The sequence below is a fragment of the Diabrotica undecimpunctata genome, chromosome 5, assembly GCF_040954645.1.
Source record: "Diabrotica undecimpunctata isolate CICGRU chromosome 5, icDiaUnde3, whole genome shotgun sequence".
NCBI classification, from domain to species: Eukaryota; Metazoa; Arthropoda; class Insecta; order Coleoptera; family Chrysomelidae; genus Diabrotica; species Diabrotica undecimpunctata.
Window position 1 is genome coordinate 71,633,468 of NC_092807.1, and position 13,507 is coordinate 71,646,974.

The 13,507-nt window shown below is 33.3% G+C and overlaps 1 protein-coding gene across 1 annotated transcript; it reads left to right on the forward strand.

Annotated features, from left to right (window-relative positions):
- The first annotated feature begins 1,996 nt into the window (after positions 1–1,996).
- On the forward strand, positions 1,997–6,640 carry LOC140442255 (uncharacterized). The gene is made up of 6 exons (XM_072533331.1): positions 1,997–2,425; positions 4,296–4,389; positions 4,454–4,618; positions 5,286–5,447; positions 5,551–5,637; positions 5,687–6,640. Exons 2-6 carry the CDS (start codon positions 4,297–4,299, stop codon positions 6,638–6,640), a joined length of 1,461 nt encoding a protein of 486 aa, XP_072389432.1. The 5' UTR covers positions 1,997–2,425; position 4,296.
- The last annotated feature ends 6,867 nt before the right edge of the window (positions 6,641–13,507 follow it).

A 13,507-nucleotide genomic window follows, 5' to 3' on the forward strand; every position in this document is an offset into this window, starting at 1 on the left:
AAGTGAGTTATAGTATTTATAAAAAGATGGATGTAAATAATATGCCTTCGACATCTAAAAAAGCTAGATGTGAACATAAACGTAGATTGACCACTGCTGAATTACAATCATTGTTAGAAGCATCTGGCGAGGACGATGTAGATTAAATGAATGGTGGAAGTGACTCTGATTGACTCTGACGAAATATTTGCACAAAGTCGTTCAGAAAAATCGAGAATTGCGTTTTGGAAAGAGACAACACAAACAGAATTTAAGACTTTTCTCGGACTTATGTTTCATATGGGGACAATTAAGATGAACCGTTTGAATGACTACTGGAAAAATATGGGTAATTTCTATAATAGTGTTGACTTGACTAGATAATTGCTCATAGCCCATATTAAGAAATAAACGAATAGACAATCCTCACTTGTCAAAGAAACTGAAAAAACATGAAGTGGTCTAAAAACTAAAAAGTCCCCTATTCAAACTGGTTTTTAATAAAATATTTAATAATATGTTAAAGTTTTTTTAATATACCCTAAAACTGAAAGCGCAAAGAATCGATTGCAAGTTACAAAATACTTGTAGAGTCATACTGTTTGGACAAGTACAGTTGTTTGAATAATCGCGTTCTGTCATAAACAAATTGAATAAATTGTAAAATATTTTTTGATCTGCTTGATATTTAGCACACTTTAATAACTCATCAATTGCCATAATTTCAAGTAGCTATATTACCTGTCGTTAGGCAAAAAACAAAGTTATTAACATTTATAAATTACTACAAACATAATATCTTAGAGTTTACGGTTTTTTTGGAATTATATCAATTATTTATGTATTTAAATTTGGTATTTCTCTACATAAAAAACTTTTTATGGTCTACAACTTTTATTTGAATTATTTTTCATTAGAATGTATACAAAACGTTTTATAAGCAAAAAATTATTTTTTTTTGCCTTTTAAGATTGTTTAAGAAAACAAAGCAAAATCAACTGTACGTCTCGAATTTTTCGTCAGCTACCCCTCATACTATTTAGAATTTAAATTTCTGTATAAGATTTTTTTAAACTATTTAGCAAGGTTCCGTGAACTACTTTCTTATGACATGGTCAAAGTCAAATATTATTTTTTTATGTAATTAAGCCACAATTATTGGTCGCTATTGAGATGAAAATTACATTTTTAATTAACTAATATTTAACGTTTTGATTTCCACTATTATTTTACAATAACTTTGTTTATTGTACTAATTATGTGCACATTACATTACACATTTTGTACAGAAAAACGTTTTTTAAGAACGATTTCCGGAATGGAAATCAAAATTTCAAACATTAACACAATCACAATCAATAATTAAGGCCCTAATCCAATAAAACCATAATATTTATCTCAAACTATTCATCGATAGCTTCGACTAAACAGGTTGTAAATTGAAATTTATGTAAAATATTCCCCTACACGATTCTCTGGGCAAAAATATCTAGGTTGAATAAATATAACATCTAAACGAAGAAAAAAACCTGTTGAGACTGCAACTTGTGAGCAGGTAGTTTCAATGTCGTTATTCGAACTTGACCCAAAACCGATCGATATTTAGGTATCTAAAATATTATTTTAAGGATTAATACCGGCAACATCTATTGGCTCTAAAATGATGCCAAATACAGTGATTTTACCGCTCGATGTTAAAACGTAGGTTTGATGTAAAAAATTAAATATATAAAAAAAATCGGAATATTGAAAAACCGACAACAGTACCAAGCCTACAAAGGTGCCCTAAACGAACATACACAATTTATAAATAGAAAATGATAGCAATTCTTGGTGATGCTAAATTACTGCAACGTGAAAAGAGTTCAAAAGGATATCGGGATGTATATATATATATATATATATATATATATATATATATATATATATACACATATATATATATATATATATATATATATATATATATATATATATATATATATATATTTACACGACCCGACTATAGCTCCTCTTTTCAAAATGCGGTTATAAGTCGTCTTCTAGAAGGAGTGAATATCTTTAAAATATTATTCGTGTATATTAATTTTTTTACAATTCTTATAATGTATCGAAAATAAAAACATTATAATTTTTTATACAATTACCAAATTAAAATCAATTGGTCTTCCATCTAAAATTACTATACATACCTCCTCCAATGTATATTAAATTAACAAAATAAATCTTTCTGCTATTCAAAATATACGTCAAAACTACATTACAGTGGTTTACTCCTCCAAATATAAATCAGAGACTAAACGACGGTGGATACGTAAACCAAATAATATATTAGAGTATATTTGGCGCGAAAAAATCTGTAAGCCTAACGATTTCTAATGTTTTGTTTTGCAGTGATAAAATATTCTTTATTCATATTACACGTGTAGTGCACTGGAAACTCTAGGTATGTACTTATATAATTTTTATTTTGTTACAGAACGGGTAATAAATACAATTTAATATTGTTTCAATTTAATAGGTAGTTGGATTGAACAAAACTACTAGATAATTATGCAAAATAATATATTTTCTGTCTTCTCCACATTACACATCAGATATTTTTGTACACTTTACAAATATATCTGAACTACATTTATAAACACATATTATACAGTGTATCAAGGGATTGATTTAACTATACATGTAATGGATCAAACATTTTTGAATCTCGTTTTGCTATTTTGGCGTCTCGGCTGGTTAGAGTTGCACAAGTTTGACTTGAATGTTTGAAATTGACTTGAGTTTGACTTAATTTCCAGTCAAACTCAAGTCAATCCTTCTGACAAATAATTTTTCTTCCTGTGTCACTCCTATCGGAGATTGGAAATCATCAAGGCTATCCTGACCTTGTTTACAGCTGACCTAAAGAGTTCATTAGTGGTGCAGCCAAAAAACTCTTTCAAAATCCGCAACCATTCTTTTACGGTCCAGATTCCGTTTTCCTTTTATTTTTCCTTGAATTATATTTTGAAGTAATGCGTATTTATGTCCTTTCATTAGGTGGCCCAAATATTCTTTGCTTCATTTTATCGTTGGTAAAAATTTCTGGGTCTTTTCCTTTCCTTCTTAATAAGTTCCCAAGTATTTGTAACTTGATACTTTTTCAATTTGAATGCTGTTTATACTAATATATGCTGGTTGTGTCATGTTTTCACTGAAGACCATATACCTACTTGTTTTCTTATATTGATATTTATGCCATAATTGTTGCAAGCAATATTTATGTTTGTAAGTAATCGTTGTAATTCTTCTACTGTTCTTGCAACTAATACAGTGTCATCCGCGTATTCAATATTATTTATAACCTCTCCACTGATTACGATTCATTCGTTTGCTTGCAAAAGGGGTTTCTGGCAGATGCTTTCACTATAAACATTACATAGCAGCGGTGACAAGATGCCTCCCTGTCATACTCCTCTACGTATTTCTATTGCCTGTGATGTCTTATTTTTTATTTTTATGATATTTTCCTGATTCCAATATATTTATATTGAGAATTATTCGCAGATCTTTATTATCTATGTCCTCTCTTTCAAGAATATCGCTTAGCTTATCATGGCGTACTCTGTCAAACTTTGGCAAATAATTCAAGTCAAGTCAAACTGGTCAATGGTTAAGGCTTTGAAAATTCAAACTGTTTGTTAAACTAGTTTGAAAGAGTTTGAAAATAATTTATTTATTTTAGTAGATATACTTTTTTTTTCAAGATAAAAATAATATTAAGATGCCAATTTAGATAAAAAAAATTCGATTCAGGTCAGAATAGAGTCGTAAATTCAAGAAAATGATTCATTTACACGTAAAATTGCCTGCTTAGCAAGTTTCATTTTATCGGTGATAATTTTATGCCTTCTATTCTGTCAACGATATCATTTTTTTGTTTATTTAAATGTTGCATAGATTACGGCAAAAAATCCGTTGGATAGTTTTTTTATAATACCAAGTGTATCTGATTTAGTGAAATTGATCCGATTTTTGTGAAATTTTGTATTTTGACATAATTTCATATTTTGAAAAACTTTTATTAATATAATTTTGCCGTATTATTGACCGAAATGAAATTTTTTTTTCTCAACTGTCACGGACAACTTGAATTTTAAAAAGTAAACATGTGCTTGAAATTATTTTCAGATCAAGCAGGCCGGGACCCCAAAACATCAATACGAGCATAAAAATTTTGTATAAAAGTATAAGAGTATAAAAAAAGTAGGGTTCAAATTTTTGCCCACTCAGTTAAACAATACTTAGATATTTTATCACCAGTATATTTTTAGGATGAAACCAATTCGTTTTTGTAACAGAGCGTTAAGTCCCGTAAAAATTAACCAATCAGTAAGCGAGAAAGTAAATTCAACTGAAATTCTTTCGGTAAGTTCCAGTTAGATTTTTAAAAAAACATTGCTTATACTTAAATAAAAAAAATATTTTGTAGATCAAAAGCTCTCGATTTTATAGTGGATCTAAAGAAAATATACTCCCTTGTAATTTTACACTACAAGAACAACATAACAAAGATGAAGATCAGTATAAAGTTGGTAAAAAAACCGCTAATGAAATATTACCGATTGAAAATTCTAATGCATCTGACATTTCTTCCGTAAGTTTAACATTTAAGAGCATTTTATTCTCAAATATCAACGGTATGCGGCAAAATAAACAGTACTAAAATGCGTATGCCTCAGATTTGTATGTGTCATGCGCCGAAACGTATTAAGTGATTTCTGAACGACGTTATAACTTATGTGAATGCCATGATAATTTTAGGTGCTTCAGGATGGTTCTTAGTTTTGCAGAAAATTTTTTTATCGTGGAGTACTATTTTCGATCATACGGAAAAGGTCGCGAAATCGGTCCAAAAAGCTTAAAATCGACAATAGTTTTAGCAGGACGGGCAATCTGTCACATGGTCAGTGAGTCTCTTCGAATACTGTTCAGTGATTTTCCATATCCATCGCAATTGTCAGGCCTAACCTAACTAACACCACATGATACGTACATATGGGGAATGCTGATGGAGGCAGACCGATACAATGTCTGACATTCCGGAATAACAAACTCCAATTAGATTTTTTTAGTGCCAGAGGGCATCTTTAACATCTATTTTATCGGAAACGTCGTCATGAATAATGTTGGTAAGGCTATATCATGTATACTAAATATATAGATATTCATATACATTTCAATATTCATTTCAGTACTGTTTATTTTACCGCCTACTGTATTTCCCTACTTCAGTCACTTTTTACTATGAAAAATAATTTTAGGAAATATCCTTAAGTTCCCCTCAATTTTATGGTTCACCTGACAGTATCTTCACACCTGAAGAAAGTGATAAAGATAACACAGATTCTCCAGACTTAGAAACTCCATCACCAGCTTCTGATGAAATGTTAGATTCCAATTATGTTCCCTTCGATGATTCTTCAGTAAGTGCAATAAAACTTTTAAAAGAATAAAATGTGTTGTGTACTCTGTAATATTGAAATGGATAACAGAAAAAATATAATATTTATTTAATTGGGTTTTTAGGAAAAGTCTTCAGGTTCTCCAGAAATAAATAATTTTTCTTCCCACTTTTGTCCAAAACAAGTTAACAAAGATGAGTTAAATATTGAGGTAAGTTTATTTCAAATAAGCAATATAATTCAAAGCACATACTTTTTAGGAACAATCTAATTCACCTTCGTCTTCTGTCAGCCTAAATATCCATCAACATGTGGAAGAAACTTGCAATATAAATACGAAGTCTTTAAAAAAATCTGTTTTTTGTTACTTTTGTGAATCAGTTGTATTAAATTTTCCTAGACATATACTACGAAATCATCAAAGCGAATTAGAAGTTCAAAAAATTTTGGTTTACCCTCCAAGAAGTAAAACGAGAAAGCAATTGTTATTTGCTTTGAGAAAAAAGGGAAACTATTTGTTAGGTTCTGCAAATTTAAAACCAGTTAGGAAAGGATCTGCAGATACAAACTACCTACCGTGTGATCACTGCTTCGGCATGTATTCGGCAAAAAACTTATGGCGCCACAGAAAAATATGTAATCCTTATTCAATAACCAGAAATTCCCAATCACAAGCACAAAATTTCTTATTAAGGCACCTTAAATTGGACACTTATTTAAAAGAAACTGTTTTTCCTCGAATACGAGCAGACAATGTATCACTCGTGGCTAAAAAAGATCCGCTCATTTGTGCGTTTGGCTCAAGATATTTGAAGATCCATAGAGAACAACACTTTATACCAGTAGCGTCAAGAAAAATGAGGGAATTAGCTAAAATTGTTATCGAACTAAGAAAAAATAGTTCCTCAATCAAAACGCTTTTTGGCTCGTTGAAACCAGAATATTACGATTCTTTAGTTTTTGCTACTAAAATAGTTTCAAAATATGATAACGAGAGCAAAACTTTTAAAGCTCCATCATTTGCTAAAAATATTGGCACTACATTAAAACAGTGTTGTGATATAGCACTTATGCTTAATGCGAAAAAGTCTGAGTTTACAGTTAGAAGTGCCAGCGCTAAAGCTGACTTAAAATCTTTAATACAAATAATAGAAGGAAATTGGAAATATGATATTTCCAGTCAAGCTGCAAATGATTTAGACATGAAAAAATGAAACAAAGTGACGTTAATACCACTAGCAAGTGACCTTATGCTATTGAAAAACTATCTCGTGCGAAGGGCAAATGAATCTTGTGATAAATTACAGAAAAATAATAATGATATTAATTCTTACGTGTTTCTGTTAGAAACTATATATTGCCGTCTTATCTTATTAAATAGAAGGCGCCCTGGTGAATTAGAAAGAATGACCATACAGAGTTACATTAGCGCTAAAGATAATCAATGTTATAAAGAATTTTCTGAAGCAATTTCAGAAACCGAAAGAATTTTAATGAAAAGTTTTAGAAGAATAGTAATAAAAGGTAAAAGGGGACGTGGTGTACCCGTCCTAGTAAGTAAGGATGTACAAGAACACTTAGAAATGATTACAAAATGTAGAGATTTACTTTTAAAAACACCAAGTATTTACCTTTTTGTTAATCCAAAATTTGATAAACCAATTCGAGGGTATGAAGTAATGTCAAAATATGCTAAATTATGCGGAGCTAAAAATCCTAGTGCTCTTACATGTACAAGGCTGAGAAAACATCTAGCAACGCTAACCCAGTTGTTTACCATGTCGGAAAATGACATGGAGCAACTGGCTTCATTTATGGGTCACACATTAGGAATTCATCGATCTTCATATAGACTCCCCGATGACATTTATCAAACTGTAAAGATCTCTAAGTTGCTCCTGTTAATGGAGAAAGGTAAAGCAGGTCAATTCAAGGGAAAAAGTTTAGAAGAAATAGAGATAAATTTGGAAGAAGACATTATGGAAGATGATGATGGACATAATAACGAGGTATTTGGGGAACAAAAAAATGAAACCAATGATGTTATTGAATCAAAAGGTTCAGAAAGTTGTAATAATGAAAAAAAGGGAATATTGGATATGAAGGCAAAAAATAAAAAAAGGGTTTTAGTTCCGTGGACAGAAAATCAGAAGAAAGTAGTCAAAATGTATTTTAAAACCCACATTAAACAAAAGAGGCCCCCCAAAAAATCGGAATGTAAAGATCTGATTTTAAAAGATCCTGATATATTAAAAAATAAAAATTGGCTCAAATTAAAGGTCTTCGTTCAAAATGAATATAAAAAGTGTTAAATGTCAAGTTTTTTTCGAAATTCAGTTTTTGCAATATATTCTGAGTTTTCGTTAAGTATTTTTATTTGTGAAATCGTAGGCTTCCACGATGGGTAGTTAGCAACGGTAACTCAGTTACTCAACGCAACCAGAGGCGAATACTAACTACCAAGATGGGCATTTGGTCACAGTAACTCAACTACTCAACGCAGCCAGAGGTGAAAACCAAATGCCAGGACAGGGATTCACGTCCAACAGCTCAGAACACTAACGCGTCGAGAGGCAGGGAGTGAATCCGACGATTACTCCGCTACCGCTCTATTTATAGTCACACTCCGTGGCGCGAACGTCAAGAAGCGCGCGCTGGCCAATCATGTGGCTGCATCGTGGTAGCGGGACCGGACGGCGGCTCTAGACTAAGATTCCAGATGGGAGACAAGTAGTATCCTTCCTCTCGATTGATATTATGTGGATTTTTTCGGATCTCTAGAGATTCGCGGATTTTCCTGGAATAAAAGAAGGGGCTCTTAGAAATAATATGGGTTTTTTCAAACAATATGGAATGACCGGTTTCTTGACAGTGTTCTGCAACTGCAGAATGGGAGAAAAGACCTGATCGAATGCATCTTTGATGCTCTTGAATACGAGTTTTGACGGAACGACCAGTTTCGCCAATATACACTTGTCCACAGGAACAAGGAATAGAATAGACACCACAGGAAGATAGGGGCGGTAATGGGTCCTTAGGAGAGGGTAGATATTGTGGAGATTTTCTTGGGTGGTCGAAAAGTAGTCCTGATACCTTCTTTGCGAAGAATTTTGCCAATCCTATCAGTGACACTTCGAATATACGGAAGAAAAGCCACAGGAGTATTACCCGAAGATTCTGAATTTGTCGTCCTAGGGTGTAAAGGGGGATGTAGATGTCGGTGTGTAATATTTTGAATTGTGGACTTGGAGTAACCGTTGGCGACAAGGGTTTTTTGCAGATGGCCAAGTTCTTCTCTAAGGTTGTCAGGTTCAGAAATCGAAATGGCCCGATGGATGAGAGAGTTGATCACAGAATTCTTTTGGGCAGGATGGTGGTGTGATGAAGCATGTAGGTAACGATTCGTGTGAGTCTTTTTTCTATAAACAGAGTGACCCAATCGGCCATTGGGCTTGGAGGTGACTAACACATCGAGAAAGGGAAGGGACCGATTATTTTCTACTTCCATTGTGAATTTTATACTCGGATGTTGTGAGTTAAGATGATCTAGGAAGGGAGAAAGGGTATGTTGACCATGGGGCCAGATGATAAATGTATCATCAACGTAGCGGAACCAGACTTTTGGTTTTAAGGGGTAAGATTCTAGGGCTAAAGACTCAAAGGCTTCCATGAACATGTCAGCAATGACAGGGGAAAGGGGAGAACCCATTGGTGTTCCAGATATTTGTTTGTAGAAATTGCCTCTAAAAGAAAAATATGTTGAAAGGAGTCATTTTTCCGCAAGATCTGCCAAAACCAAAGACTTGTTATCATTGGTCAAGTGATCTCGCAGAACAACTAGAGAGTCATGTATGGGGATATTGGTAAATAGGGATGATACATCGAAACTGACGAGAATGTCTTGGGGATCAACCGTGAGGGAGGAGATTAAGGTGATGAAATGTGTGGAATTTCGTACATAAGAAGAGGTACGACCAGTATAGGTCTTAAACTGATTCGACAAGTACTTTGCGAGTTTGTAGGTAGGAGAGTTAATCATAGTCACAATGGGACGAAGAGGTACGTTGTCTTTATGGATTTTGGGAAGACCGTAAATTCTGGGGCAGATGGAGTTTTTCGGAACTATGGACTTCTTAACATCATCGGAAAGATCGGATTGTTTGATGGCATGGGAAATTTCGCGTTCGACTCTAGGAGTGGGATCTCGAGAAATTGTATTATAACAGGATGTATCCCTAAGTAAGTCGTTTACTTTCTCTATGTAGGAAGGAGTATCCAGGATGACTGTGGCATTACCTTTGTCTGCAGGAAGGATTATTATCTCAGAAAGAGAACGGAGATTTTTAAGAGCTATGAATTCCTCACGAGATATATTGGAAGTAGGGATTTTGGCTGTATCAAGACATTTAGCGACGTCAAAGCGGATACGGTCGGCTGGAATTTTGGGAATTGTGCGGAGTGCCGCTTCCACATTTGAAACTATTTCTTCGGTAGGAATTCTGGAAGGAGTGATAGCAAAATTAAGACCTTTAGATAGAAGACTGCTTTCTGCACTTGTTAATTGGTGAGAAGAAAGATTAACGACGGTGTTAGTAAGAGGTGAATGAGAAGTAGAAGTGATGGAATGTGATTTTTTCTTAGATACAAGGGATTGGAATTTCTTTTTGTGAGTTTCGTTGCTTAGAAGAAGGATTTTATCGGCTTGATGATAGGAAATGCGGTCTAAAAGTGACCAATCATCGACACTAAGAATACTGGAGAGTTCAAGATGCAGCTTAAAAAGTTTTTGGGATTGAAAATTAATAACTGCAGAATGGGAGAAAAGACCTGATCGAATGCATCTTTGATGCTCTTGAATACGAGTTTTGACTTGGTAGTTAGTATTCGCCTCTGGTTGCGTTGAGTAACTGAGTTACCGTTGCTAACTACCCATCTTCCTGTCTCTTGTTTTTCTTTTTCTTTTTCTTTTTTTGTTCTCCTGAAGAAGCTACATACAATTGTAGCGAAACGTCGAGATGAACCCACTTTTGGGTCACTCACAAATGACACGGTCCAAACCCGGAAGACGAATAAACTATAATTCTGACTCTGGCCGTGGAAGCCTACGATTTCATTTGACCAACCTCTACGGGGAGGTTATATTCCGCAAAACCTCAGAGTTCTCCAATCTTCGCTCTAAAGTTTCATCTCTACTTTCTTCGCTCACCTTCCTCTCTAGATGTCGTGATAATAACTTGGTTCCCAATTTTCTTGTTCTAAAACATCACATTTCCTCTTCATCTTCTTCCCGAATTCTACATCGAGCCAGCCTATCTCTACTTCGTGAACGGATTCAACATATTCGAAAAACCCTTAATTTTCAATCCCAAAAACTTTTTAAGCTGCATCTTGAACTCTCCAGTATTCTTAGTGTCGATGATTGGTCACTTTTAGACCGCATTTCCTATCATCAAGCCGATAAAACACCGTCGTTAATCTTTCTTCTCACCAATTAACAAGTGCAGAAAGCAGTCTTCTATCTAAAGGTCTTAATTTTGCTATCACTCCTTCCAGAATTCCTACCGAAGAAATAGTTTCAAATGTGGAAGTGGCACTCCGCACAATTCCCAAAATTCCAGCCGACGTGAATCCCTGTCCTGGCATTTGGTTTTCACCTCTGGCTGCGTTGAGTAGTTGAGTTACTGTGACCAAATGCCCATCTTGGTAGTTAGTATTCGCCTCTGGTTGCGTTGAGTAACTGAGTTACCGTTGCTAACTACCCATCTTCCTGTCTCTTGTTTTTCTTTTTCTTTTTTTGTTCTCCTGAAGAAGCTACATACAATTGTAGCGAAACGTCGAGATGAACCCACTTTTGGGTCACTCACAAATGACACGGTCCAAACCCGGAAGACGAATAAACTATTATTTTTATTTGTGTTTATATATTCAGTTTTGTTCATATTTTTATTATTTGTTTTTAAATATAAATAATGATTAAAATTAAATATTTATAACGAACATATATACATGTTTTTTTTTCGTTAGCCCTTGTTAAAAATTTGCAAATGATTATCAATAATATATATATAGCCCTTAAATAATCAGATTCGTTTACAATATAACAAATACCTTACATTTGAATTCATTTTTCGTTTTCACCATCACTTTTATTGTGAACAAAAAACTGTCTACTTTGATTCAGATTTTTTGTTAAAATATATATATTATATTACTTTAAATATTAAAGAAAGATTGGAAGACTATTAAGTAGTTTTCGAATCATTATTCCAGAGGAGGACTAAACCACCGTAATATAAAAATAGGAAGAACTAAGGTCGGTAAACTATAATTTGAATATACGTAACGAAATATACGCCGACGCTGGCGACACAACAAGTAATGTGGCGATAATATTGAACTAAAGTATTCAAACGTACAAAAACATGCAATAACTCATCCATCTGAAATTTTGCTCAATGGTTTAGAATGACGTTTAGACTTCTTTTATAATGATTGCGATAAGTCCTCCGTATACGGAGGACCTACCACAGTGGAGGACCTATTATATGTAAATTTCCTATATAAGGAGGAGCTATCCACTGGTGCGTATATATATATATATATATATATATATATATATATATATATATATATATATATATATATATATATATATATATATAGATCTAGCGGTTAATGTGGGCCTCGTACTAAAACGGTATTATACTAACTCCACGAGAATATACACCGTGTATATTATTATCTGGGTAGCGCTTTATGTAGACTCCGACCAACACGTAGGATTAAATTGACTCCGTAATAGGTTAAAACACTTTTGGGATCCGTATATATTTTGTCGTGTACACAACTAAACTCCTCCGATGTTGCCAATAATTTGATTAGTCGTAGATTTTTAAGTTTTACAGCAGGTACGTTTTGGAGCTTGAAATTTATTTAAATATCAATCAATTTAGTCATCCCGAAATTTCACAAATACTTGGTTAATGTAGTTAAATATTTTATAGTGGTAATTTATATTACTTGCTTTAATTATGTTTAAACTTAAGTTAGTGTCTGTTATAAGCTTGGAAAAGGCAAGTGTCCATTTTTATTTACTAGTATTTTTTTAATGCATTGACACTGAAAAATTTATTATATAAATGTACGTTCCGATGTTTCGATTGCTACGTTTTATGATTTGTTTCATTAAGTAGTAAAATTTAAATTATAATAATTTATAAATCAATCTTAAAATTAAAATAATTTGTTACTGTCTAATTTCAATATTTCGATTTTTAAATGTAGGGAATTCAATATCTTACTATAATACTTTAGATACACATATATTATACATAGATACACTTGTAAACAGATACTTAACAGATACTTAAATAATAAGGAGACATAACACCTAATTTCGCTTTTAACTATAAATGTATCATATAACGTAACGTAGCAATCAGTAGTGAGTCATTAGTCAGATAAAATATTTCGGTGACTTTATGGTAATTTGATTCTAGCCAACATATCTATTACAATTATTACATATAAAAGTGGGTACACATATGCGAGCCGAACGGTATACGTACAGTACGCGTACAGATCCTTGAAAAATATTCTACATCGTACACATCGCATACTTATCTCGATCCATGGAAAGCGACAAACCAACAACGAACACACATGTGCAAAATGATTCATTTTATTTATAATTTGGGTACTGATTTATGTTCCTGTTTTTGCTTGTTTAACAAAAATAAAATTATGTACAGTAATCATCGACGTATAAATAAAGATTTTATCTTTATTTATACGTCCATGACAATAATCAGTTTACTGGTTTCTCACGTCTCTCTAGGAAGGAACACGTCATTCACACAATGTCGATTTGATGACACAATAAAAATGTTCGCTGCGTCTAGTAAGCGCCGTCCAAACTGAAAGCCGAGCTTCCTTTGAAGTCGTGAAATAAACCGCAACAATTTGGTTCGCGACGAGTCACGATGAAACAGTACGCAAGCGGTTTTTTCTGCCGTACACATTAACGAATATAGCGTTCACAAACGGTTCGCGAACAGTTCTGCTCGCAAATGTGTACCCGC

Excerpts from the sequence above, each read along its gene's own strand:
- LOC140442255 (XM_072533331.1), top strand. The coding sequence starts at position 4,297 with ATGAAACCAATTCGTTTTTGTAACAGAGCGTTAAGTCCCGTAAAAATT. Across the intron at positions 4,390-4,453 it reads ATTCAACTGAAATTCTTTCG|ATCAAAAGCTCTCGATTTTA; the intron begins GTAAGTTCCAGT and ends AATATTTTGTAG. Across the intron at positions 5,448-5,550 it reads TTCCCTTCGATGATTCTTCA|GAAAAGTCTTCAGGTTCTCC; the intron begins GTAAGTGCAATA and ends TTGGGTTTTTAG.